The 27,176-nt window shown below is 42.8% G+C and overlaps 1 protein-coding gene and 1 long non-coding RNA gene across 9 annotated transcripts in view; one reads left to right on the forward strand and one right to left on the reverse strand.

Moving 5' to 3' along the window:
* Positions 1–27,176, forward strand: part of DCDC1 (doublecortin domain containing 1) — a 751,262-nt gene that overhangs the window by 358,870 nt on the left and 365,216 nt on the right. For 5 of the 6 annotated variants that reach the window (XM_068260478.1, XM_068260479.1, XM_068260481.1 and 2 more), the window contains 2 exons: positions 5,344–5,436; positions 26,655–26,825. In XM_068260478.1, coding sequence (XP_068116579.1) covers positions 5,344–5,436; positions 26,655–26,825 — 264 coding nt within the window. The remainder of the gene's footprint in view (positions 1–5,343; positions 5,437–26,654; positions 26,826–27,176) is intronic. The other variant, XM_068260480.1, reaches the window with a different exon arrangement.
* Positions 5,646–27,176, reverse strand: part of LOC137538367 (uncharacterized) — a 48,085-nt gene continuing 26,554 nt past the window's right edge. The window contains exons 3-4 of one of the 3 annotated variants that reach the window (XR_011024768.1): positions 12,439–12,502; positions 5,646–6,358 (exon numbers count right to left, since the gene is read on the reverse strand). This is a non-coding gene — a long non-coding RNA (uncharacterized lncRNA). Of the gene's footprint in view, positions 6,359–7,966; positions 12,503–15,357; positions 15,551–27,176 lie in introns of those variants that run through there. The other 2 variants (XR_011024767.1, XR_011024766.1) reach the window with 2 other exon arrangements.

Consider the following 27,176-nt stretch of genomic DNA (forward strand, 5'->3'; position numbering starts at 1 on the left):
CTAAACTGTTTAACACAAGAGAATAGAGGTTTAAATTAGCTTTTTCAGCCTGACAGTTACTCTTTAAGTGAAGAAGGTCAGCATTCTACCCAAATTGGCAATATTTTGTGGGCCCGCCATTATTTTCCAGCACTGCCTTAACTTGGGCCTGGAGTTCACAGGTTGCCACCGTATTCCTGTTCCACTGCTCGATGATGAAGCTGCTGGATGTTAGAAACCTTGCACACCACCTTCCGGTTGAGGATGCCCCACAGATTCTCAATAGGATTCAGGTCTGGAGACATGCTTGGCCAGTCCAGCAACTTTATCCTCAGTTACTTTAGCTAGGTAGTGATTGTCTTGGAGGTGTGTTTGGGGTTGTTGTTGAAATACTGCCCTGTGGACTAGTTTCTGAAGGGCTCTGCCCAGTATGTCACAGTTTTTGTTGGCTTTCATGGTTTCCTCTATGAAATATAGCTTCCCCAGTGGCAGCACAGCACTCATGCAGTCCCAAACCATGACACTCCTACCACTGTACTTGATTGTAGGCAAGACACGCTTACCTTTGTAGCTTTCACCTGTATGCCGGCACACATGCTTGACACCATCTGAACCAAATACATTTATCGTGGTCTCATTAGACCACAGGACATAGTTCCAGTATCCATGTTCAGTGGCGTAGCTAAGAAGCTGTGGGCCCCAGTGAAAGTTTTGCATTGGGACCCTCCAAGCATGCTATACATAACTATTAATACGGCACACCAGAACCAATCAAGGACAACCACAGTGTAAGAGGTGCAAGAAGGGGATGGGAAGCAGTGTGTTAATGATTACTACTATTCAAATCAACTATAGAAGTGATTATTACAAGCACAGGACCAATAAAGCGCTAATACTGTGGTTGAGAGTGGGCCCCTCGGGGCCCCTCTAGCCCAAGGGGCCTATGCCACTGTCCATGTTCTTAGTCTTCTTCAGCAAACTGTGAATTTTATTGTGCATCACCAACAATTCTTTTTTTAAGATCCCCAGAGAGTTATCTTTCATGAGGTAACATGCTAAACTTAACCACTTAATGACCGCCTAATGCCGATAGGCGGCGGCTGGTCGTAAGTGGAATTACATTGACCTTTACATGCCAGTTCACGGAGCCTGCGAGCCTCCGATCGCGGCTTGCAGGCTAATTGCAAACACGCAGGGAAGAAATCAGCGCCGTAAGCAGCGCCGTAAAGGAGATCGGCAATCCTGATTGGCTGAAGCCTATCAGAGGCGGCGCAGGACGGATCGCCGTCCTGAGCCGCCCACAGCAAGGAGGGGTGGGAGGGAAAGGGAGCGAGGCAGAATGTGGCAGGCCATCTGGCCCCCCGCTCGGCCACATGGAGCGGCGGCGATCAGACCCCCCCCCCCAGGAGGTCATCCCCCTAGTGGGGAAAAAAGGGGAGAAGTCTGGTCACCCTGCCTCACTGCTGATCTGTACTGTGGGCTGGAGCGCCCACGCAGCACAGATCAGCAAAAATCAGCCCGGTCCTTATTAAAGTGACCAGAGAGAGTGTGCTGAAGCCAAATTTTACGCGCCTGCTCTCCATTCACACCTGAGACCTTACTGGGCAGAATTTTGACATTCAACACTATGGGGTGTACTCACTTTTTTGCCAGCAGTTTGTGTTTTAGACATTAATCAGTGTGTTGAGTTTTACTAACTTTAGTGAGATTCTGTATATACAGTATGTGTGTGTCTTATGCAGTAGATATTGCATTTGTAACCTATACATTAACAATAATTTATTGTAAAAAAATACATTACATGTTGAAACTTTATAACTAAAGAGTGATAAATCGATTGATACTGTAAACACTTAATGTGATACATTTTATATGGGAATATTTCATAGCTACCTCTTACAACTCTTTCAAGAATTACTTTTTGTTGTTTATTTCATTAAACATAACTATAGGTATTACAGAAAAAAACAGATGTAGTTACAGCATAACTGGACATTCATGGAATTAATGAAAAAAAAAAAAATCTCCAGATACAGTTGGAGATGCATTACAATCTTGCCAACAACTATAATTTTTTTTTTTACTATAGTTTTCAGTTTAGACCAGACCAGTTCTCAGGCTTTGAAAAGCACTGCATCTCTGATAGACGATCTGCTGTAGATATTGTTTATGAAAGTATTGTAAGAAAAAATGGGTTTAAAAAAAAAAGAGAAAAATAAATGTGTTCATTGTGCGCTATGGCTCTGTTTTTGTTCTGTTTCTGCCTTTTCACACAAATGGGAGGAAGTAGGGAGCCAGACAGACTCTCCAAAGTGTGCAAATACTGCAAAATGTAACTTGGTAATTGTAGTAAAATTCAAAATGGGTTTATAAATGGGAAGTTAAATGGAGTGAATGTTCCTTTGGCCTAGTTCACAGTCAGTGGGGTGGTGCAATGTGATCTAACAAAGGCAATTTTTATGCACAGAATCGCACTGCGACTGTAAATCAATGCAACTTTCAGAGTGCATCTGGTGTGATTGAATCCAACTGACTCCAGTATCCCAAGGCAGTGAATGTAGTACGTTTCCACATAACATGTGCACTAGCAATGGCAGTGAAGCATACTTTTCATAGACTGTATGTTTCACTATAGGTAAAGCAACACTCTCATGACGTGTGATGCGACTTTTCCCCTCCATTGCGCTTCTATTTTTACAGGGAGCGTTAAACAGCTTCCCGCTGTGAACCTAACCTGACCCATGGACCTTTAAAAACCAAATTTTTCTAGTATACAAAAAAAACCTCCCCAGAAAAATATCTATGGCTGTCACTACTTGAGTGTCAATGAATATGTTATATCAGCTATTAGCAAAATTGGTGTTACACTCAAGGGGGATACAGTTCACAAAGAATGTGAGTCAGATGAAATGATGACCACATCCCTTTTCTTTCTTTACCAAAATAAAGAAGTTTTGAATCAGGATGATACCATTTATTGGCTAACTAAGAAGAGAAGGAGTAAGCTTTCGGCTATGAAGCCTTCCTCAGACTTGATTCATGTATACTGACGTCATTTAGAACAGAGTTTCTCAACATTTTATTGGTATATACCTGTGACGGATTGCGGAGAAACCGCCGCGCCTTCTGACAGTGAGGCGGCGGTGTCCGTGCACAGAGCGGCGGTTTCCCCGCAGCAACATGCGTCTGGTTTGGCTGGACCCAGTAGTGCACACAGATGGAGAGCTACGCGCGTGCGCGCCGCAAGACAGGCTCTTTATACCAATAGGAGAAGGGTCAGCTGTTCGAGGCGGTCAGCTGATCCCAGCTCAGTTGTTGATTGGTTGATGTGAGCTGGGTGGCGCTGGAGAGCGCTCCACTATATACTGTATATCTCTTGCTGTTCTGTTGCTGGTTGTCTGGCGTTGCGAATACCTATGTGTTAGCACTCAGACCTAGTCAGATCTTTCACTGTGGTGGAACCAGGAGGACCTGGGAATCCACACTTAGCCAGTTTACTGTGTATTATCTGTGTTATTCATTAGACCAGTTCCAGGGTGTAGAGACCAAGGACCTCACACCCCAGACTAGGAATACTGTGTATCATCTGTGTTATTCATTAGACCAGTTCCAGGGTGTAGAGACCAAGGACCTCACACCCCAGACTTAGGATTACTGTGTATTATCTGTGTTATTCATTAGACCGGTTCCAGGGTGTAGAGACCAAGGACCTCACACCCCAGACTAGGAATACTGTGTATCATCTGTGTTATTCATTAGACCAGTTGCAGGGTGTAGAGACCAAGGACCTCACACCCCAGACTAGGAATACTGTGTATCATCTGTGTCATTCCTTAGACCAGTTCCAGGGTGTAGAGACCAAGGACCTCACACCCAGACTAGGGAACTTGTGTTATCACTCTGTTATACTTCAGACTAGTTCCAGGGTGTAGAGACCACGGACCTCACACCCAGACTAGGCATTGTTTGATATCTGTTATGACATATTGCTTTTCTGACCACTCCTCTGATCTCTGATTCGGTACCTTGCACTTCTGATATTCCGTTGCCAAACCCTGCTTGCCTTGGATACCGAATCAGCTTCCTGTCTTTGTACTTTATCTGTCTATGTGTTGCCGACCCGGCCTGCCTGACCTTTCTGGCTGTCACCCACCCCTTGGGTGTTCAGCTTCCCTGCAGGGGCCCCCTGCTTCTCAGAAGGGGCACTGCTGCTAACCAGTCAAGGTCTCCTTCTCCTGGAGTCCTTGACTGCAGTAGAGTCTGTCTCTACTTATTGGACCACCTGCTACCCCGGTGGTCCAATTTCTACTGTTACACCAAACACTCACACGCTTCAGGTGTCCAGAGGTTAGCAATATATCTGTATTATCGGTAATTCTGCGGATCATCAATAATCAGGTATATATCTGTATTCTTGGTGATACTGCAGATCACCAATAATCAGATTCCCTCTGCGTGCTGACACCAATCGTTACAATACCCCTTTTAAGAGTTACGACCCTTTATTCACCAAGTACCCCCTAGCATAGTAAACCTTATCACAAGTACCCCTTGACAAATATATATTTAATCGTAGTACATGATAATTGGTTCTATACAAGTTCCAAGCATTTACTATTGCTTTTAATTAGCTAAAACACTAATTTGGTGTTGTTTTAATAAGATTTATCATTTTCTAAAACTCTAAATTTGTTAATTCTTGGTTAAGTATATCAAGCCCAAGTACCCCTGGAACCATCAGAAGTACCCCCTGGGGGAACGCGTACCACACGTTGAAAATCTAGGATTTAGAACACACTGCTTATATACACTTTCTTTACCAAGTTGAACTGAATCAAATTTGAAAAGAACACTTTCAAGCAACTCCATATTCCTTCCTACTTCCTTTACAGTCAACTCAAAAACATCTGTTTGTTACTTTGTCCCCAATCTTTGGCTGGAGATAAAAATCAGAGCAGAGTGAAAGTATTCTGGCAGAAGACGTACATCTGTTACACAATGAAAATACCAAAAATGTATTTTGTGAATTGACCCCTGATCAAGACGGCGATGGAAATATGCGGTCGAAATCTGCATGATTTACCTCGGCTTGCTTAGGACACAAAGAGAGAATATGATCTAATAATGCCACTTGGTGCAGGGCACCTCTCTGTCAATTGCTAATCCATACGTTAAATTTCACTCTGCATAGGATCTAAAATAAGATCATTACACCTTCTGCTTCAGCTAATATTGAAAGCTTTTAAACCCGGTTCATAAGCATTCTATAACACAGTTCGTGAGCTAATATTGTATATTCCGCACTGCCGGGCTGCAAATCTTTCTCATCGTTCTCTTTTTTTTTTCTTTTTCTTAATTTTTTAGCTTGATCATTACATGAACGGCCGGAATGATAAAATCACCAGAAAGGAAATATTGTCATTGACAGAAGAAGAACTTTATTGGGTCCATGAAGGGGTAAGATGACGATCAATCTATTCTTCATTTACCAACTGAACCAAAATTATGAGAATTGTTCACTGACATTTAAAGAGGCATCTCAACGTTCATTACACCATTCGCATATTCAAGGGCTTTTTTCCCCTCTTTTTTTCTTTTCTTTTTTTTTTTTTTTTTGCGTTCTTGGCAGAAAATCGATCTTAACTGGCAATTTCCCTGCCATGTGTTGTGTGATTTATCAGCGCTGAAAAAGTATGATTAAAGTTGAAAAGGAAAAGGAAGAAAAAAAATAATGCATGAAATTTTTTAAATATTATGAGAACGGTGTCACGCGGCGAGGCCTTTTAGGGCATATTGTGCTGGCTTTAGCGAGAGACTTATTATTTGCACTTCTTTCAAAGTGTTGCAATTAGTTTGCAGGGGTAGAGCTGCTATTATGTAAAAGGGATACTCCGTCCCCCGCCGTGTGGGGAGAGGGGATGGCAACGGAGGCTGGGATATGAGGGGTTAAACCAAATCGGCTCCTTCCCGGCACCCATGCTGGGTAGTTGACAGGCGCGGCGTATAAATGAAATAATCGCACAAGATTGGCCCCTGGAAAAAAAATGGGATTTTATTTCATGCAGATTCCAGAAATGTGGATAACATTCTTTTTTTTTATTTTTGGTAAAAGCTATATTTGCCAATTTCAGTCCATTAGCATCAGAAGCTTAAAATGAGGAGAAGTTAATGAATAATACATGTCCTTAATGTCTTTTTTTTTCTATAAACACGTAACTGTTATCTTGAATATGTTTCTTTGATTATCATTTGGCTGTCTTTGTATAGTTATGTACAATCTGCTGTGGCATTCTTTGGGCCAGGTCCAATTCACTTTTTCTCCTGAGTTTTGTCCTAGGAAATAATTTTTATCTTCTGTTTAAAATACCTTTTCAGCATTCTGCAATTGAAAAAAAGTACAATAAAATAAGTAAAAAAGTACTGTCAAAATTATTTTGAGTATTTTCTTGCTTGCTGGTGGCTTAAAGAGAAACTCCAACCTAGAATTGAACTTTATCCCAATCAGTAGCTGATACCCCCTTTTACATGAGAAATATAATGATTTTCACAAACAGACCATCAGGGGGCGCTGTATGACTTATTTTGTGCTGAAACCTCTCCCACAAGAAGCTCTGAGTACCGCGGTACTCTGGGCAAACTGCCACAATGTAACAATGTTCACAGACAGGAATTAGCTGTTTACAGCTGTCTCTAACAGCCAAAACAGCTAGGAGCAGCTACATAACCTGCCCACAGTAAAAAGAGAGAGGAAAGATTTTACAATGAGCAAACACTGACTAAATCATTTATACATAATTATGGTAAAAATGAAGCACTTTTTTTACTACATTATTTTCACTGGAGTTCCTCTTTAAAGGGCATTTTATTGATAAGATGTGAATTATAACCTAGGTGAAAACGTAGGAGAAAAAGTGGATTGGATCAGGCCCATTGTGTCATTGCACTATGGGCCTGATCATGGCTTTTTCTGCTTATATTTCTCCTAGGTGATATTTTTCACATCTTATCAATAGAATGCCTATAAGCCACCAGCAAGCAAGAAAACACTCAGTATAATTTTGACAGTACTTTTTCACCTACTCATTGGTACTTTTTCAGTTGCAGAGTGCAAAAAAGTCATTTTAAGCAGAATATGAAAAATTATCCTCTAGGTGAAACGTCAGGAGAAAAAGTGAGTTGGATTGGGCCCTACTGTATGTGTCTAGTTGGCACCAAGGAAGAGGATGCTGCTTTTGTCTTTAGATGAGCTAAAAAAAGTTTTTAAAGTTGAAAGATTAGGCACAAGTATTACAAAACAAAGCAAATGCCATTTACACTATATAAAAGAGAGACAATACATGCATTTGCAGATGAAAAAAATAGGGTAGTGCCAAATGAATACCATTTTCTACTTTAGAACACATAGAAGACATAGTTACATATAGTTATTTGGGTTGAAAAAAAGACATACGTCCATCGAGTTCAACCGGAAAACAAAGTACAACAATAGCCTGCTCCCTCAAGGCATGGTCCAATTACCTCCAAAAGGGAAAAAAATTCTTCCCGACTCCAGATGGCAATCAGATAAAATCCCTGGATCTACACCACTGGGCTTTACCTAGTAATTATAGCCATGGATGTCTTTCATCGCAAGGAAAACATCTAAGCCCCCTTTAACCACTTCCCAACTGAGGGGTTTTACCCCCTGACCACCAGAGCAATTTTCACCTTTCAGCGCTCCTTCCATTCATTCGTCTATAATTTTATCATTACTTATCGCAATGAAATGAACTATATCTTGTTTTTTTAGTTGGAAATAAAGGTGTATTTTTTTCAGTTTTGCGTCCATCCCTAATTACAAGCCCATAGTTTATAAAGTAACAGTGTTATACCCTCTTGACATAAATATTTAAAAAGTTCAGTCCCTAAGGTAACTATTTATGTATTTTTTTTAAATTGTAAATTTTTTTTTTTTTAATTACAAAAAAAATAATTGGAGTGTGGGAGGTAAGGAGTTAATTTTTTGTGTAAAACAAGTTTATTTGTGTGTAAAAAATGGTTAGGGTGTAGTTTTACTATTTGGCCACAAGATGGCAACATTACCAATTTGTTTCATGCAACCTGCAAGCGTCCTTCCGGACGCTTGCAGGAAGTAGAAAGAGGCTGGGACTTTGTTATTTTTTCACAATGATCGCGCTGCTCAGCCGAGCGGCAGCAGATCATTGCGGGGCTTAGATCAACGAACGGGAATGGATTTTCCCGTCCGTTGATCTCTGGGCGAGCGGGCGGCGGCGTGTTTACTAGCGGCGGGCGGCGTGTTTACGAGTGGGAGCGCGGACAGCGGCGGGAGTGCGCAAAGTACGGATTTCTCCGTCCCTGGGGGTGAAAGGATGGAAAAAGGGGCGGAGAAATCCGTACGCGCTGGGGTAAAGTGGTTAAATGCAGATATAGAATTTGCCATAACTACTTCCTGTGGCAATGCATTCCACATCTTAATCACTCTTACTGTAAAGAACCCTTTCCTAAATAAATGGCTAAAACGTTTTTCCTCCATGTGTAGTAGACACTCCATGTCAGAAACATGTACACATTGGAATATTAGACCAGACTTTCTTAACCTTTTCAACCTGGAGGAAACCTTCAAATAACTTTTGGATCTCAGGGAACCCCTGTATTAGCGTAGGGAGTGGAGATTTATTTTGGAGGTGGAACAGTCTTTAAAAGATGGTGTAGCCAAAAACTTTATTAACTGTTTAAAGTGGACTTGAACTCTTGCAGAGGACAGAAGTAAAACATCCATCCAAGAAATCCATCCAGTATGTCTGCAGAGAGTTTAGCCTGTCTAATTTCCCCTCATCTGTGGCTAAGCAGAAGTTGTAATTTGATCCCTCAACTATCTCGGCTGCCTGCCATGGCAGAGAGGTAATTGTTAAACACAGGATATTAACAACATGTCTGCTTCCATGAAAGCAGGAAGTAGAAACATTGCAGATTTATTGCAGGATTTGTATCAGATGTAACAAATAAATGTTTTTCTTTAAAGGTTTTTATGCTGTTGAGCAGAGAGGAAGTTCTGAGTTCAGGTCTGCTTTAAAGCCTCTTTATTTAGCCCCCTCCCCCCATGTTCCTCTGTGTTAGTGACTTTTATTATAGTTTCCACAATTGTAGTGCACCCCTAAAATGGAGCTCTTTATTATACTGCCTCACTACATACTGTTTATTACTGATCCCCTTATAATACTGATCCCCATTGTAGCCCTTGTTTTTATATAGGAGCAAAGGAGGTACTTTTTCACCCCAGCCACTGAGGCCAGTCTCACCCAAAGGAACCCTAACAATGTCCCCAATGAACCCTGGTTGAGAAAACTTGCATTAGACATTTGAGGACTGATAGAACTGTGTGTGGTTGTTTAAGCCAGCAGACCAGTGTCTTGCACAGGCACTTCCCATCTTCTGTTCCATCAAAACTCTGGCAACAATCAGTCAGTTACGGTACATTAGAATTTTTCAGCTGACTGCTCTGTATCTAACTCAGTGGGAAGCTGCTTGCCTCTACCCCCCTCCCGTCTGTGTAGGACAGTACATGCATCTCCACTGAACAGAGTCTTCATAACTGACACAAGGCTGATGGCAGACTGCCAGCCAAAATGCTCATGAATTATTGGTTAAGCTAATGAACGCTAATGTTTTTATGGGGCTTAACACTCAGGATTGCTTTGGTTTTGCAAAACGGAGTGTTAAATGTAGAACTATTAATGCTTATAAGCAGTGTTCTTACTTGACAACTGGCTATGTTTTTCCTGCAGGACCTTTAGGCACCTCAGGCTCTGGTCTTTAAGCATATGGGAACTTTCCTCCCTCTGATAGGCTAGATATGACTTAATTGGTGGAGATGTTCAGTTCCTCTAGTTTGTATTATAGTATAAAATAAGTAGTATGGAGACATGAATGGAATAGAATTGACTCCATGATCAGTGGCTGGATAGCGTACTGGTTAAGAGCTCTGCTTCTGACAAAGAAGATCAAAGATCAATTCTTGGCTTTTCCTGTTCAGTAAGCCAGCACCTTTGCAGTTAGAGACCTTGAGCAAGACCCCCTAACACTGCTTCTGCCTACTGAGCATGCACTGGTGGCTGCAGCTCTGGTTCTTTGAATCCAGCAGGTGAAAAGTGTGATATAAATGTTCTGTGTCTTGTTGTCTATTATGTGTAACTTCCCCCTCCAGTTGTATCCTGCATGATTTTGCTCAGAGCTCTAGCCATGAGTAAAACTCCCTTTTGTTTGCAAGGCATACTCTGGCACAAAGGCTTGCACCTGAGCTGAGCATACTGGTTCTATTGTGAGGCAATTCTGTCCATTAAATGTGGATATGATTGACACCTTTAGTGATGTCTAGGGAATCACAAACTTTTATTTTTCTCTCTAAGTATATCCATCATTATATATTATTGCCTTCAGAAAAGGTATATGTGCAGAAAATGTGGTTGTTTGTGGAATAGCATCATACAAATCCAAGATGGCGCTGTGGAGAAGGTCAGTCCTGCCAATCCCTGCAGCCCACACACATTTTCACACATGAGTCAGAGACTGATGGAAAAAAATGTTTTTTTCAGCACACAACATAAATGGTTACATTAGCAATAGCAGTTTTTAATGTAACCTGAACTCTGACATTGAATGTCTCCAGATACATGGTAAATGTTAATTTGTGGAGCCTCAAAGGAGTATAAAAATCACAATGCAGTCAAGAATGGTGCTCAATCGGTATTGGGTTCCCCTATATTGCTAAACTCATATAGCGGCAATAGCGAGCAGGGAGGTTAGTGTTAGGAGAGGAGAGGGAAAGGCTTCTGTAAACATAGAAGAGGGGAAGGTTAGGGATGCAGGACATTTGGGCGTCAAGGTACCACAGGTGTCTGGATGATGGTCGCACCCAAACTTCTGTTAAAGTGCGGGGGCATAAAGTAGGGTTAGGCATTGGAGGAGGAGGGGGGGCGGTTAGGGTTAGGCATTTGCAGGTGAAGGGCTCTGTGTGAGAATAGAGTTATAGTTAGATGTAATTAAATATCATTATACTTTACCGATATTTTACCATCAGAATTAGCACTGCAAAATTGCAGAATATTGGTAAATTTACTGATATTCTACCAGCAGCTATTTTTGGCTATTTCTGCTTTTGCATGTCTGTGAGGTTAGTGTTGGGAGAGGAGATGGGAGGCTCCTGTTAGGCATGAAGGGGGGGGGGGGGGGGGGGTCTTAGAATAGGAGTGAGAGAAGAAAAAGTATATGCAAAAATCAGGTAAGATAACTTTTGTTTAACTCTGTTACAGTTGTTATTCAAGAACATACCAAAAAATATTCATATAGTTCATACTTAGTATACAAAATTAGTTTTAGCAAAATGTATAATAATAATATAATAACAATAATAATAATTATTATTGTTACAGTAGCCTCGGTTATCTGGCACTGATGGGGATTCGCTGCTGACATAACACTCTATGTTAAAATAGGCCTAGCTATTACAGTACTATACCCCACTCTACATACATACCATAAACGTTGTATTAAATGTCAAAATATAGTAATTGAAAGTATATTAGCCTTGTGGGAGCCCTGGAACCCAGTCTTTAACTACTAAAAGCCTAAGAAGTTGGCCTTCACCTCTGTGACTACTGCCGGCTCTTTGTTTCTGGTTGGTTGGTTGAGACTGCTGGTTAGTTGAGTTCCCGATAACTAGGACTCTACTGTAGTATTATTATTATTATTATTATGTGTTTGTTCAACTGACTTACTTATTATTATAGGTAATTTGATGCTTGTAGGATTTTTGTACAACACCGAAACTTTCTTGTCACACAAGTCAACATATTACCTTTTTTCTGTAGCTTTGGCATGTTCGAAATATGTTTTCAATAAAGCTTTTCTTTTGTTAAAAAAAGCATGTATCAGCTAAGTTAAAGGAAAAAAATGTTGCAGTGGAAAATTTGTGAAAATTGGAAGGTTTCTGTCAAAATGTAGCAGAAACTGGCAATTTGGCGGCACCTTTCATTCTGGTGTGTTGCATCCATGTTTACTTCAGTTTTTAGAATGACTTCAGTGAGCCATTTTGAAACACATTTGATGCTTTTTTATGGAATGGCAGAGCAATTGGTTGCTGTTGTTGCTTCCCCTCCTCCCTCTTTTTGCAATACGTTTCCACAGGTTGATGTCTAGTCTTTTCTGACTGTCTCCTTGTGCAGTATAGATTGCCTTCACATGCTGGGTTTTTACTTAGGCAAGAACAGGGAAATGGCTAGAATTTCTCAGCCACAATCGCTGTACGCGTTTTCATCCAGCGTACGGCTACGTAAGCCCCTCTTTTGTGAATGGAGTGGATGGGGTCAGATACTGTTTGAAGAGAGGGCCTTTATGTCTCTCAGGCTTGCAGCTTTCCACATGGATGCCCATGCACACAAACACATTGAATTATGAACAGACCTATTAATGGCGGGATCACAACAGGTCAAGTTTGGTCTTCTTTCTCCTCCATTCACAATTTCTCCTGTAAAGAAAAGAAGTGGAATGCAAGGAAAGAAATACCATGAGTTTTCAAGATCTGTTTTTATAAAGAAATAGAAGTGAGAACATGAAAGCATTTATATATTGGTTTGGCAGCGCCTTCGAGAGTTTCAGCAATATTATATTATTGATTTAAAGGACCACTCTAGCGAAAAAAGTAAGCAGTTAAAATTCGACAGAACTGACAGGGTTTCGACTAGTCCATCTCCTTATGGGGGATTCTCAGAGTTTTCTTTGTTTTCAAAAGCATTTCCTGACCGGCAGTTGCTAAATCTAACTGCCAAACATAGTAAGAAACCAGCCAGCCTACCTACTCACTATTTTGGCAGTTGGACTTAACATGGCGGTGATAGCATGTATGGGGGCTTTGCTATTAACCGCCATTAAGTCCACACAAAATTACGATTGGATTACGTAAAGTCAGTTGAATGTCCAAATCATAATTATTTATGGGCATAATTGTGAAAATGATGTGAAATGTTGTGTAATCGTAATTAGCATATTACGATCATCATTAGACTGAACTCCCGGCGCTGACCCCCTTAATGTAAAGGTGCCCCCCTGTGCCATACACCTGGCAGTGTGCGAGGTACAAATAGAGGAAATGGAAGATGCATGGGCACCACGGTGGGCCACACTGGACAGGTAACGTATAAATGCACACACGGGAGGCACATTTTACACTAGGGGACAGCGACAGTGGCGGCAGATGCGGAGTCACAAGGCCAATTCTCAAACGATTTCATGCTGAAATCGATCAAGAATTGGCCTGCGGTTTATGGTGGCCAACAGATCCCTCTCTGATCAGAACTGATCAGAGAGATCTGTCTTTTGGTCGTTCGGCCACCAACATCGCTAGATGTATGGACGCCTGTTGTGTGCTGATTAAGGCTAGGACATTTGATGTAGGACACCAAGGGAAGACAGGGCAAGGAGGCACCAGCCTTGTGGTCTTTTGCAGGTCAAGATAAACATCATTGGACATGCATCACCCATTTTTTAATTGTAATAATACGTTATGTAAGCAGGTGATACAAATGTGCTTGGTGTATAACTAGAAATACTGGAAATGAGAAACAGAACAACACCAAAGAGAGCAACCAAGCACTGGTATCCTCAAAAAATGGTTTCAACCTTTATTAGATAATATCAATTAAAAACAAAAACACCCTGTGAAAAGGGCTTTCCGGTGTGTTTTCAATAAAATTACCCTTTTTTTCACCTGGACTATATCACAATTCTTTCCTTTTAGTACTGTTGTACTTGATATTTTTTGGGCATCTCTTTCCATCCCGATGTGAGCATATAATTTCCTTAAAGGGATGCCTAAAGGACAACTGCAGTGAGAGGTATATGGAGGCAGCCATATTTATTTCCATTTAAGCAGTACCAGTTGCTTGGCAGCCCTGTGGGTGTATTTGGCTGCAGTAGTGTTGGAATCAGACCAGAAACAAGCATGCAGCTAATCTTGTCAGATCTGACAATAATGTCAGAAACACCAGATCTGCTGCATGCTTGTTCAGGGTCTATGGCTAAAAGTATTAGAGAAAGAGGATCAGCACAGGGATGCCAGGAAACTGGTATTGCTTAAAAGGAAATAAATATGGCAGCATCCATATCCCTCTCACTTTATTTGTCCTTTAAGCCACTGTAAAAAAAAACAGTTCTACTTAGCTGGGGCTTCTACCAGCACCTTGCGGCAGTCCCGGGCCCTCGCAGTCACGGATCCTCCGGTCTCCCGCCGCCAGTTAGTTTAGTTTTCTGCGACTGGCCCGAGAGGCCTGGCCACCCATATACTTCTTCACGTTCCAGTGTGCAATAGTGCGCCTGCGCAGGACCCTAGTGGGTAGAAGCCCCAGGTAAGTAAAACTGATTTTTTTACATTTTTTTTTTACAGTGGCTTAAGTGCCCCTTTAAAGGAAATCTAGAGTGAAAATAAAAAATCAGTTTAACTTACTTGGGGCTTCTTGCAGTCCCCTGGAGTCATCCTGTGCCCACAATGCAATGCAAAGCTGGCCGGCCCCGCTCTTCCTCACCACGCTCCCACGGTCAGGAGTGTTCTGCTCATGAGCAGTATGCAAAAATCGCTACTGCACATAGGGGAACACAATCAGGGTGCGGTTGGCTTGAGGGTTGTGCATGCACAGTGGCCGCTGCTTGCCGGAGAGATGGATGTTGTGGGCACAGGATGACTCCAGAGGGGCTGCAAGAAGCTCTAGGTAAGTTAAACTTATTTTTTATTTTCACTGAACTAACCCTTTATTGTGCTTTGTACCAGTAGCTGAATTATTGCACATTATAATTATCATATAACAAAAACTTAAAAAATCATTTAGAGTAAACTTTAAATGTTTTTTTAAGTTTTTGTTATATGATAATATGATCACTGCCTGCTGCTTCCATAATAGAAAGATTTAGGACCATAGGCAGGTGTTCATACACAGCCAAGCACATTGAGGCCCCGTTCACATCTGAAAAGCGCAAAACTTTTGCACAAGTGATTTTACCACGAATAGTGCGGTAAAATCACTGGACACTTCCGCGATTCAGAACGATTGCGATCAGCGCTTTATTAATCACTGTAACACGATCGCTCCAGAATCACGGCAAAAATGCTGCATGTAACGCATTTTGCATTTGGTGCTAATCGCAAAACGCCCACAATTGGCGCTAAGCGCGGCAGTGAGATCACTGCCATAGGGTAAAATAGCACTAGCGCTTTAAAAATCGCTAGCACGTTAGAGATTAGCAGCAATCACCCGTAAACCGCTCTGATGTGAACGGGGCCTTTATATTGTGGAAATTTGTCAGACAGATTCAAAGGTGTGCACCTATCACCTGTGCCACTCAGACAGGCTGGCATGTACCCTGATACATTAGGAGTACCGCTGCTGAGCATGCCCATTCCTACTTCCCATTTCCACTCAGGGCTGGATTTCTGGATCGACCACAAATGCTCCAGCATCGGGTGGCTGCTGTCCAAGGTGGTGGGTGGATATGGAAAAGGGGTTGTTGAATACCGAAGAGAAGCCTGCACATGGAAAAAGGGAGGTAAATGTAAATAGGTAGCAGGGAAGAGAACATATGCTCCCCAGAGAGAGGGATTGCTGTACATGAATGTTATACACAGAAGAGGTGGCTGATGTGTCTGCACATAGAATAGAAAGAGTGCTGTTGATCATGTATAAGGAGCAACAAGAAAATAGAAATAGAAGCCTAGCAGTGGTAAAAGTATAAATGCCACCTTCTTTGCATTGCTGCAGCTACTGCTGTCTGTACTGCACTGCCTCTTCACTGGCAAATAACGAGTCTCTGAGGACACAAGTGAAAGTCCTCAGGAACAGAAAGAGAATTGGAAAAGTAGGAGAACAATACAAATAGCAAAGGCAGCAGGAGTCCCACAAAGCCATACTTTTACTTAAAGGGACTCAGAGGAGTGCCAGAATTTAAAAGAATACACTTATCTGGGGCTTCTTCCAGCTCAGGGTAGGTGGCGATGTCCCGCAGCGTCCTCCTAACTCGTCTCCTTCAGCCTCCACTGGCCCCCATTTTCGGCGACACCCAGGCCTGGTGTTGGCCGGCTCTTTCTGATTAATGTCGGCCGGCTCTTCCTGTCACGCCGGCCGCCATGATGACGCGAAGCGGCCAGCGTGATGACGCATTGCGTCATTAATCAGGAAGTACCAGGCCCGGGTGTCGCCGGGTGATGCCGAAAACGGGGGGCCCGGCGGAGGCTGAAGGAGACGAGTTAGGAGGACGCTGCGGGACATCGCCGCCTACCCTGAGCTGTGAAAAGCCCCAGGTAAGTGTATTCTTTTAAATTTGGGCACTCCTCGGAGTCCCTTTAATTGTGTCTTCTCCCATTGAGGTCTATCTGTTGGGCCAGAAACCCACTAGGAGTGATTTCTAATCGCTAGTGATTTGAAAAAGCTCTTGCTAATGCAATGCTATGGGGGATTTTTATAAAATCAAATCGCTCAAGTGGGATCACACCCATAGCATTACATTAGCAAGAGCTTTTCAAATCACAAAGTGCTCAGAAAATCGCTCCTAGGGGATCCTGGCCTTAGGCTAGAAACCCACTAGGAGAGCTTTTCTGAGCGCTTTGGGATTTGAAAAGCTCTAGCTAATGTAATGCTATGGGTGTGATCCCACTTGAGTGATGTGATTTTATAAAAATCCCCCATAGCATTGCATTACCAAGAGCTTTTTCAAATCACTCACGCTTACAAAGCGCTCCCAGTGGGTTTCTGGCCTTACTGAGGTTTGTGGTTTGTTACTGTGGGCTGATCTGTAAGGCCTCTCTTATACTGTATATACGCTTGGGGGGGGGGTCGCCTGCGCCACCCAGCCTCCCCCTCCAGGGTGCTGCTGTGGTTCCCAGGCGGTGAGAGTGCCTGGGACCCCGCGGTCCCCCGGTTGTATGGGGGCATTGGGAAGCCTCCCCATGGCGCTCCTGGATAGTGTTTATGTGGCATAAACTATTTCCCGCAGGGCGACCGCTTTGCGGTATTCGTTTTTTGACCCTGCATAGTTTGGTGTGCGAAAGCAAATGCATATTTGCATGAGCATTGCCTCATGAATAGCCAATTGAGCCAGATTTGCAGAGCCAGACTTGCTAGGGTTAAAACTTGGTGTTAGAGCACGCATACATTTTCCTCAGGTAAGCATCTCTTATACTGATCTCTGGACTGTACACTTGTTGCTCAACCTCCAATATTTTGGCCTGTGACCAGAGGCGTAGCTATGGGTGGGTAAGGGGGGTTATAAGTCCTTGGGGTGCAGCACTGTGAGGGCGCTCAGCATGGCCATTGCACCCCAACGTGCATGAGAGGTGGCTCACTGGCTGCCTAAAGTGCCCCTGCTTCTCTCCCTCCCTCTGCAGAAGCGTTAACAAGCGTTACTGCAAGGAGACCTTCTTGGCCTTTATCCAATTCACTTTTTCTCCAAGGTGATATTTTCACACCTTATTAACCACTTATTGTGTCTGCGGCAGAATATCTACGCCCGGCGGGACTTCACTTACAATCCCAGGGGCATAGATAATCGTCTCTGGGTTCCGATGGTTGGCACATGTGAGTGAGCATGCACATCCAGGCTCGCACCCGTGACTGGCAGCCACAGGACACATTAGTGAATGGGAATACATGTTCCAAAAGCCAATCTAAGTGTCAGATTTATGAATAATCTCTGCTCTAACAAACAGCAGAGATTATTAATTGAAAAACTGTAAAAAAAAAACAAAAAAAAAAACACCCCACTATTTTCACTTTCATTATAGTATGGAAAGCTGTGATTCCGTTTTCTACACTTAACAGTGTCATCCAGTGGACAAATATAATAGTACACTACACTATTATTTTTGTCCACAAAAATACATATAAGTAAAAAACCCATTAACCCCTTTCTGGCCCCACAGTTACTATAATAAAAAACTTGTGAAAAAAAAAAGTCAAAGTGACAGAATTTCAAAGAGAATACATAAATTGTTACGTTAGGGACATAGCTTTTTAAATATTTATGCCATGAGAGTATATAATTGTTTAGTTTTTTGTTGTTTGGCAAATAAGGGATTGTAATAAAAAAATACAAAATGGAAAAAATAAAAATGTATTTCCAAATAAAATATTGTCACCGTACATTGTATTGGGGGCATAATGGCAATGAATTCAGCTGTTCCGATCATCCCTGTTGCCTGGCTGTCCTTCTGATTTTACTGTCTTTAGCAGTCTAAATCCCACACCTGTAGCAAGCATGTGGTAAGTGTGGTCAGACTTTACTCGTATCTACTTATCTGCATACCTTTTCTGGATCTGTGGCTTAAAGGGCAACTGAACTGCGAGGTAAATGGAGGCTGCCATCTTTACCGTATTTCCTTTTAAACATTACCAGTTGCCTGGCAGTGCTCCTGTTCTATTTGGCTGGAGTAGTGACGGAATCACACCTGAAACAGGCATGCAGATAATCTTGTCACATCTGACAATAAAGTCAGAAACAGCTGATCTGCTACATGCTTGTTCAGGGTCTTTGGCTAAAAGTATTAGAGGCAGAGGATCAGCAGGGCAGCCCGGCAACTGGTATTGCTTAAAAGGAAATAAATGTGGCATCCTTCATATCCCTCTCACTTCAGTTGTCCTTTAACAACAGCACCTGATGTTCATACTCATTCAGGGTCTGTAGCTGAAAGTATTGAAAACACAGGGTCAGCAGGCCAGACTGGCAATTAGGAAAGTTTAAAAAGTAATACAATTGGCAGCATTCACATCCCTAGCTACAGTGTCCACTAAAAGTATCGGAGGCAGAGGATCCATCAAGCAGACAAGCAGTTGTCATGCTTTAAATGGAAATAAATGTGTCCATATTATATCCAAAAATGTGTTCAACTGCAGGCAGGGCCGGGCCGAGGCATAGGCTGGAGAGGCTCCAGCCTCAGGGCGCAGTGTAGGAGGGGGCGCACAATTCATTCAGCTGTCATTCCTAATTGTGTTTGAAGCAGAAATAGATAAGAAAAGGGGATACATAGCAGTGACTGCAAGCCAGATAACTAGATATTAAGGTGTTGGAGAGGTTGTGGGCCCTGTGGCCCTCTTAGTCTAATAGCAATCAGTGTGTGACAGCTGAGGTGGGAGGGATGGAAGGGCGCACTTTGGTGTCTCAGCCTTGGGTGCTGGAGGACCTTGTCCCGCCTCTGACTGCAGGGTCACTTACTAGCACCAACCTTTACCCTGTTCAGTAACATAATGCAGTGAATGCTACAAGTCATACATGCAAGATTATGACTATGACACTGGGGGTGGCACAACACCAGCTCAGAATGCAGTGGAGGGCATCAGCAGGTCTCTTGTTATCTGTTAAATGGATGTATATGCCTCCTGTGTGCTAGTATAGAAAACAGAGGCGCCAACAGGATAAAACCAACGAATAAAATGTTTAAAAATGCTTTGGAGGCAGTGGTGGACTTACCTCCTGTAAGCAGACACTAGAAACTGTCTATTCCAACAAAAATATAATTTATTGGCATACTCCAGAGGGGGGCTGCAATGCTTTTCATAGGTGTAAACCTGTTTCTTCAGGCATTAAACATAGGAGCATACAACAGTATTAGGTCCGGATAACACCTGGCTCCTCTGTCTGTGTGCTAGGTAAGTATAGACTATTAGTTTATCACTGGTACCACTGCTGTAGAGACTTTTGACAGTATCGTCTTCCATTATTCCAGTATCTGCTGACATTCAAGAGCAGATGCAAGCCATTCTATCAGATGCAGTAATGGCTTAAAGGGGTCCATACACCTAACGATTTTACCGCCGATATACAGCAGATTCGATCACTGTGATCGAATCTGCTGTGAAATCGTCGCCCAAACGCTGACAGAATGATCGATTTCCATCCGAAATCAATTGTTCCCGTCGATTCCCGTCGATCCGTCCATGTGCAAGATTTTTCTCGATCCCCGGCGGGTCGGGAGTGCGTCGATAGCGGCGTTCGAATGCCCGACGACCGACGCAATACAGCGGAGATACATTACCTGATCTGGCCGGCGCGACTCCCCCGGTCTCCGCTGTCTTCTTCTTCGCTCCGGGCTCCAGGGCTGCAGTTTCACTGAACTTCCTGTCCCGGCAGGAAGTTTAAGCAGTAGAGCGCCCTCTACTGTTTAAACTTCCCCCGGCATGAAGTTCAGTGAAGCAAGCCAGCTGGACCGGAGATCAGCACGGAGAAGAAGACAGCGGAGACCGGGGGAGTCGCGCCGGCCAGATCAGGTAATGTATAGCTGTCAGGCAGGCGGCGGCAGCAGCAGCTCCACAGATTGTGATTGGTTTCATGCTAAAATCGATTCACAATCTGTTTGCAGTAAAGGCAGCCATATGATCCCTCTCTGATCAGATTCGATCAGAGAGGGATCTATCTGTTGGTCGAATCTGATGGCAAATCGACCAGTGCATGGCTACCTTAAGATAAAATAGGGCCCTAGGCAAAGTAATAGCTTTGTCTCCCCATTATGGACTTTTTGGTAATCTAAGTTGGTATGCCAGAGAAGGTGGCAGCTGGACCCCTTGACATGCACTAGGGCTCAGGCACCTGCCTAGGTTGACGTGTGGATGATTCTGCTCTGATCAGATGATTGGTAATTCATCTGCTGAAAAAAATCTTGCCTGAAATATCAACGGACAAACCAAACATGTTTGAATGGACCCACAGGTTAGCATTGTCGTTCACTTCTGCAAACACTTTGGCAGCAATCTTAGGTCCCCGGTCTTATAGTATTAACTATCATCATTACCCTTACACTAAGCTTAACCAACTATCATTACCTTTTTCTGAAAATAAAAATCGCTTTTTATGTCAGATATTGAAAAAAGGTTGATGCAGGCAGGGCCAGGCCGAGGCAGAGGCGAGAGAGGCTCCAGCCTCAGAGCACAGTGTAGGAGGGGGCGCACAACTCACTTAGCTATCATTCCCCTATTGTGTTTGAAGCAGAGAGAAAAAAGAAAAGGGGATACATAGCAGTGACTGCAAACCAGATAGCTAGAGATTAAGGTGTTGGGGGCCCAGGGATGCCTCTTCGTCTAATAGCAATCAGTGTGTGAGGGCTGGGATGGGAGGGAATCATAGCCGGCCTTTGACCTGAGCGACCGGAGCGGCCGCTCAGGGCGACGGCTTCCAAGGGGGCGCCTATAGCTGGTTGCTTATACCGAGGGCACCTACACCTGACTTCCTATACTGGGAGCACCTATAGCTGGCTAGCTTTACTGGGGGCACCAACACCTGGCTACCTTTACTGTAGGCACCTACACCTGGCTAACTATGGGGGGGATGGAGGCCTTCAACTGACTTCCTATACTGAAGAGCACCTATGCTTGGCTACCTTTATTGAGGGCACCTACACATGAGAGCCTATACTGGGGGCACCTATACCTGGCAACCTACCTATACTGAGTCTGAGGGCATTTTTTTTGGGCGGGCGCACTGCGGCAATAACGCGTGGTGCAAATTGTCGGTGCTGTGCTATCATTCTAAATGGGGGGGGGGGGGGCTGGCTAACTGTCCCACTGATTGTTTTTATTAATATTTCTGAAAGGTTCTAGCCTTCATGTTTAATTTTATCCAGGATAATGCACTCTTTCCATCCATTCGTGGTTATTAATAGTATTTTTTCTATTATACATATGTGATGTGTCACGGAGATCTGAGCATTTGGTGTGATGTGTCACAACGTCAAAAAGGTTTGGAACCACTGTCCTAGGAGATATCTCAGGAGAAAAGGTGAATTGCATATGGGCCTGTGTGTGTACGCGTGTGCGCGTGCAACTGGGGAGAGGATGAGGGGGGCACAAAAATCAGTTTTCGCTTAGGGCTCTGTGAAACCTAAGGCCGGCCCTGGGAGGGATGGAGGGGCACACTTTGGTGTCTCAGCATTGGGTGCCGGAGGACATTGTCTCTGGATGCAGTTGTCAAAATGTAAAATAAAGTGACTTGCTAAAATCCTCCCTAAAAAACCTGTATTTTTTCTATATGCCTAATCTGATTGACAATAAATGTGGAGCATCCAGGCAGGCAAGATTACCTGAGTTTGTCCATTCTTATTACTAGGCCACTATGTACACCACATTTCCATAGGATATGTATGTATTCCCACTATTGTTGCAAAGACTACATGTCCCGTGATGTTTTTATACTGAGTTCTTCATCCCTCTCCTGCTGTGATCCCTCAATATGAGGAGATTCAGGCTGAGCATTAGCTAAAATTCTGACTACAAACCAAAGGTTTATTTTAGGACCAAAGTGTATCATTAGATGACAATATTAACACCTTCCTGTATGCATAGGTTTAGGCCATTGACTGCGCTCCATCAACTGGAAGCCAACTGCAACAGTGACACCTACAGGCTAGAAAATATTACTGCAGTAAGAAACATACCCTCGACAAATCGATACCATATTTGCTTTTTTAAATTGTTTCTTTTGAGTCTAATAGATAGGTATAGCAAGTAGAAATTGACTGTTTTCTTATAAAAGTATTTCAAAGGCATTTGATAATGATTTAACACAGTTAGATGAACTCAATAAAATATTGCAAAGTGATGTGGTGTGATATAAACAAAAATCATGTGATCTTGTGTGTCCGATAGCAATGCAGGGAATTTCCAGCTCTATTATTGTAAAGAAGTGGGGTGATAGAAGGTCCCACGGAACAGAGGAGGATGTCTTGGGGGTAGGAGGATTTTTTGGGAAAAAGTAGCACTTTTAGTTGCTGTACATTTCTAGTTCATAATATATTTGTCAATGTAACATTTTGTTTTTCTTCACTGTACCATCTAATTCATTTTGTACCGATACCAATGTACCAATATACCAAGTATATTTATGTCTACAGTACCAATGTCTCTATATTTATGTGTTCATGTTTGTTTCTTATTCTGTATGGTGCCACAGAAGATACTGGCGCTGTATGAATCATTAATAATTGCAATAATAATTCAAAAGCATTCATATCATTAATGCATTTAAATACAAAAATGTGTTTCTCATTACAATTTGTTTAACTGTTTTACACAGGTGGAGGGTAAATTTTTATCCAGGGTGGGGTGGGAAATTCTACCTTTGCTACAAATTTCAATAAACCTAGATTAACTACTTGAGGATCAAACTAATTGAAATCTACGCCCTGTTATGGTGGTCATCTGGTTGGCAGGGCATAAATTTCAATTAGCCGGCGCTGCGCGCATCCGCCATTTCCGTCGCTCCTGCCAATATCGCCGCTTAATCCCCACCGTCTCTCGCCACAGCTCACTGGCTCTGCCTGTCTCTATGACGGCAGAGCCCTGTGAACGGGTCAGAAGCCATTTTCATTGGCTTCTGGCCCTGTCTTTCAATGTAAGCCGCTCCCATTGGCTTACCTTGAAAGACAGGGTCAAGAGACAATTATAGTGGCCCTTGACCGGCTCACAGGAACTCTGCCATCATAGAGACGGCAGAGTGGGTGGCCCAGGTTCCCATTGACGACGTTTACAGCGGGTATGTGCGGCAATTTGTTGTTATCTGTCGGGACTCCGCAGTTTCTGTACCAGCGGTTTCTGGTCCTTAAGGGGGTAGAGACCGCTAGTACTTAAGTGGTTAATGCTGCAGAAGTCGTTTTTGTGATTTAATGTTTACTGTTTCTTTTATTATCTTTTATTTTTGATCTGCAATAATGGCAACAGTGTTTGCTGTGGAGTACAAATCACTAGTAAACTCCCCCCTTGCTGCATTGGATAATATACTGCACCGTGCTGAAGACATTTTACTCATGTTTAACACCTGTGTCAATTAATTGATTGAGACTTAAACTTTGAGGCTAAGTTCACAGTGGGACGTTAAAGTCGCGCGTTAAAACAGCATTTAACGCAGAATAACTCACTGCAATGAAAAATCAATGCCCTGTTCACAGTGCACACGTTGCGTTGGTGTCTAACGCTGCACGTTAAGTAAAAGTACTGCATGCAGTGCGTTATACACGTTATTAGCTGCGTTGGACTGTTTGCACATGCTCAGTAATGACTTGGAAGCATACTTTTCATTGCCTGTATTTTTTACTGTATCTGCTGTATGCGGCGGTAACGCTGCGTTGCCACTTTTTGGGCGCGTTGTGTTGTAAGCTTGCGGTGCGACTTTAACGTGGCATCAAAACGCAACGTCCCACTGTGAATCTAGCCTGAGACTCTCTGTTACTTTCTTTTAGAAACCTTATAGAGTGGCTGTGTTTTATAAGGACATATAAACAAATTCAGCAAGCTGATATAACGTTTGCCAATCATCCTTGCAAGTGAGAGGGTGTGGAACAGAATGCACTGCATTATTCTAAACAAACGTGCCTCTGCAGTTTGATGTGCAGTCACTGATTGAAAAGACATTCATTTAACTGACTCAATTGAGTTTGCAAGATTGGTTAGCCAAAATTTGGACTAAAGGGGCCCATAAACCTAACGATTTGCCCGCCGATATACAGCAGATTCGATCACTGTGATCGAATCTGCTGTGAAATCGTTGCGCAAACGCAAACGACTGATTTCCGTCCGAAATCAATCGTTCCCGTCGAGCTGTCCGGGTGGGATATTTTGCTCGATTGCCGGCGGGTCGGGAGTGCGTCGATAGCGGCGTTCGACGCAATACAGCGGCAATACATTACCTGCTCCGCCCAGCGCGAGTCCTCTCGGTCACCGCTATGTCTTCTCCGCTGGGCTCCAGGGCTGCAGCTTCACTGAACTTCCTGTCCCGGCAGGAAGTTTAAACAGTAGAGTGCCTTCTACTGTTTAAACTTCCCCGGACAGAAAGAAGTGAAGCCTGCCGGTCCGGAACCCAGCGGAGAAGAGACAGCGGTGACAGCGGGGACAAGCGCCGGCCGGATCAGGTAATGTATGACGGAGGGGAGGGGGGCCAGCACCACCACAGATCGTGATCTGAAATCGATTCACAATCTGTTTGCAGTAAAGGCAGCCATACGATCCCTCTCTGATCATATTCGATCAGAGAGGGATCTATCTGTTGGTCGAATCTGATGGCAAATCGACCAGTGTATGGCCATCTTAAGCATTCAATTTACCTATACAGTGTCAGATGCACATTTAAGGACTGCCATACCCCATTTAAATCTAACACACTAGGTTTAATTTTCAAATAAGGATGGTCAATTTGCTGGAAATAATTCTGTGTTGATGCAGAATTATGCAATTTCGTAATGCAGGTTAAACTGGACCTACGAAATAAAGCTGCATAAAGTTGATTAAAAAAAACCTTGCATAATTCTACTTCTACTCAGAATTATTTGCATTTCATTGCCCATCCTAATTCACAAAGGTTCCCCAAGACTGGAAAACAATGTAGAACGTAATTGGTAAAGTAAACCTAGATAGATTTTGCTATTTAAATCTGCAATCCTTCTTTGAGGTTTTGCAGACCATTTTGAGATCTACTAAACATGAAATAGTGTTTGTGTTGTGTTATGTTGTCAAACTATATCACAAAGTTTGTCATTGTGGGTCTCCCGCTGGCTAACTGTCACCATTTTTAGTCATGTGATACTGGTGACAGGATTAGTGGGTACTGGTCTAGTGACCGTTGGCCAAGTTCCTCTCAGAAGCTCAACATTTTATTTTTACAGTGGTCCCTTCCAGTTCTGACAATATTTTGTCAAAACTGAAATATACCAGTTGCTGTCAGTTATACATCAGCAGCTGTCAGTTACAACTGAATGTGCAAGGTAATGTCCATGTTTCCCTATGGCTCAAGTGGGTTTTATTACAGTTTAACAGTGTTCTGATCAGGACGCTGTTAGAGGGTAATGGCCATTTTTTAAATAGAGGACGGAGAAATCCATTGATCACAGTGAACAAATAGGATGCAGGAGAGGAGAAAGAGATTGAGGAGTAGACTACACAGGAGGTAAGTATGACCTGTGTATGATTATTTTGACTTTTTGTTTTAAGTTCAGGTTCTCTTTAAAGAGGCACTGTAGTGACATATAGTAGAATGCATTATACATTATTCACGATACCCACCTTTACAGTAATTTTCCTGGTTTCAGCATCAGAAACACTTCCTATATCTATACAGTGCTGTATATTGGTATGTAGCCACGCCCTCCCAGTGAAGCTTAGACTAGGCCAATGATCTGCAAACTTGGCTTTCCAGCTGTTAAGGAACTACAAGTCCCACAATGCATTGCGGGAGTCTGACAGCCACAGTCTGAATCTCTGATTTACATTCTGAAATTTATCACTGGTGGTGACAGTTCTGCCAGCTGATCTGTACAGAATGTTTGTTACTTAGAGTTCTTGCACAGAGGGAGATATTGCTTGCTCTGCATTTGGAAAAAGCCATTATTTCCCACAATGCAACGAGGTACACAGACAGCAGACTGCCAGGACCTTGGCACACTATGGGAGTGGTTTCACCACAAGCCACACAGACTCCCCTGATGATCTATTTGAGAAAAGGTAAAGATTTCTCATGAGAAAGGGGATATCAGCTACTGATTGGGATGAAGTTCAATCTTTGGTTAAAGTTCCTCTTTAAATTGTGTCTTTTTCTCACCCCATGGTCTAAATGGTCTGATTAAAACCATTGTGCTAATGGTTCTTTTCATGTATCTGTTCCAGGTGAATAATCTAATTGAGGAACTGAAGAAGGCTATCAAAGGTCACCAGGATCAGCTAGCTAAACTCGCTCCACAATTAGTGGCTGAAGAAGCGCAGGGTGCCACGTATGTCTACCAGCACATCAAGCCTCCTGTGAGAAATGCTAAGATTCCATCAGGTCTACAGTTAAAGGTGGGTGCTGTAAGTCTGGTTCCTTACAGCTTACATAACTTTGTATACAGTTACATTGTCTATTCATTCAATAAAAACTAAAGAATAATTCAATTTGTATTGAATTATTATTATAGTGCATACCTCAAATGATAGAGAAACAGAGAGACTGACGTTTCTCCCTTTTAAAAAATGCTGGTTGCTTGTTTGTAATGTTGATTTTTTTTGGCTTCAGCAGCTTTTCCATCTTAGCTGTGTTTAAACTGAAACTTCAGTAACTGTACATAATGGGCCTGATCCAATTCACTTTTTCTCCTGCGTTTTCTCCCTGGAGATAATTTTTCACCTTATATTTTAAAAGTACCAAAATGT

The sequence above is a fragment of the Hyperolius riggenbachi genome, chromosome 11, assembly GCF_040937935.1.
Source record: "Hyperolius riggenbachi isolate aHypRig1 chromosome 11, aHypRig1.pri, whole genome shotgun sequence".
Classification (NCBI taxonomy): domain Eukaryota; kingdom Metazoa; phylum Chordata; class Amphibia; order Anura; family Hyperoliidae; genus Hyperolius; species Hyperolius riggenbachi.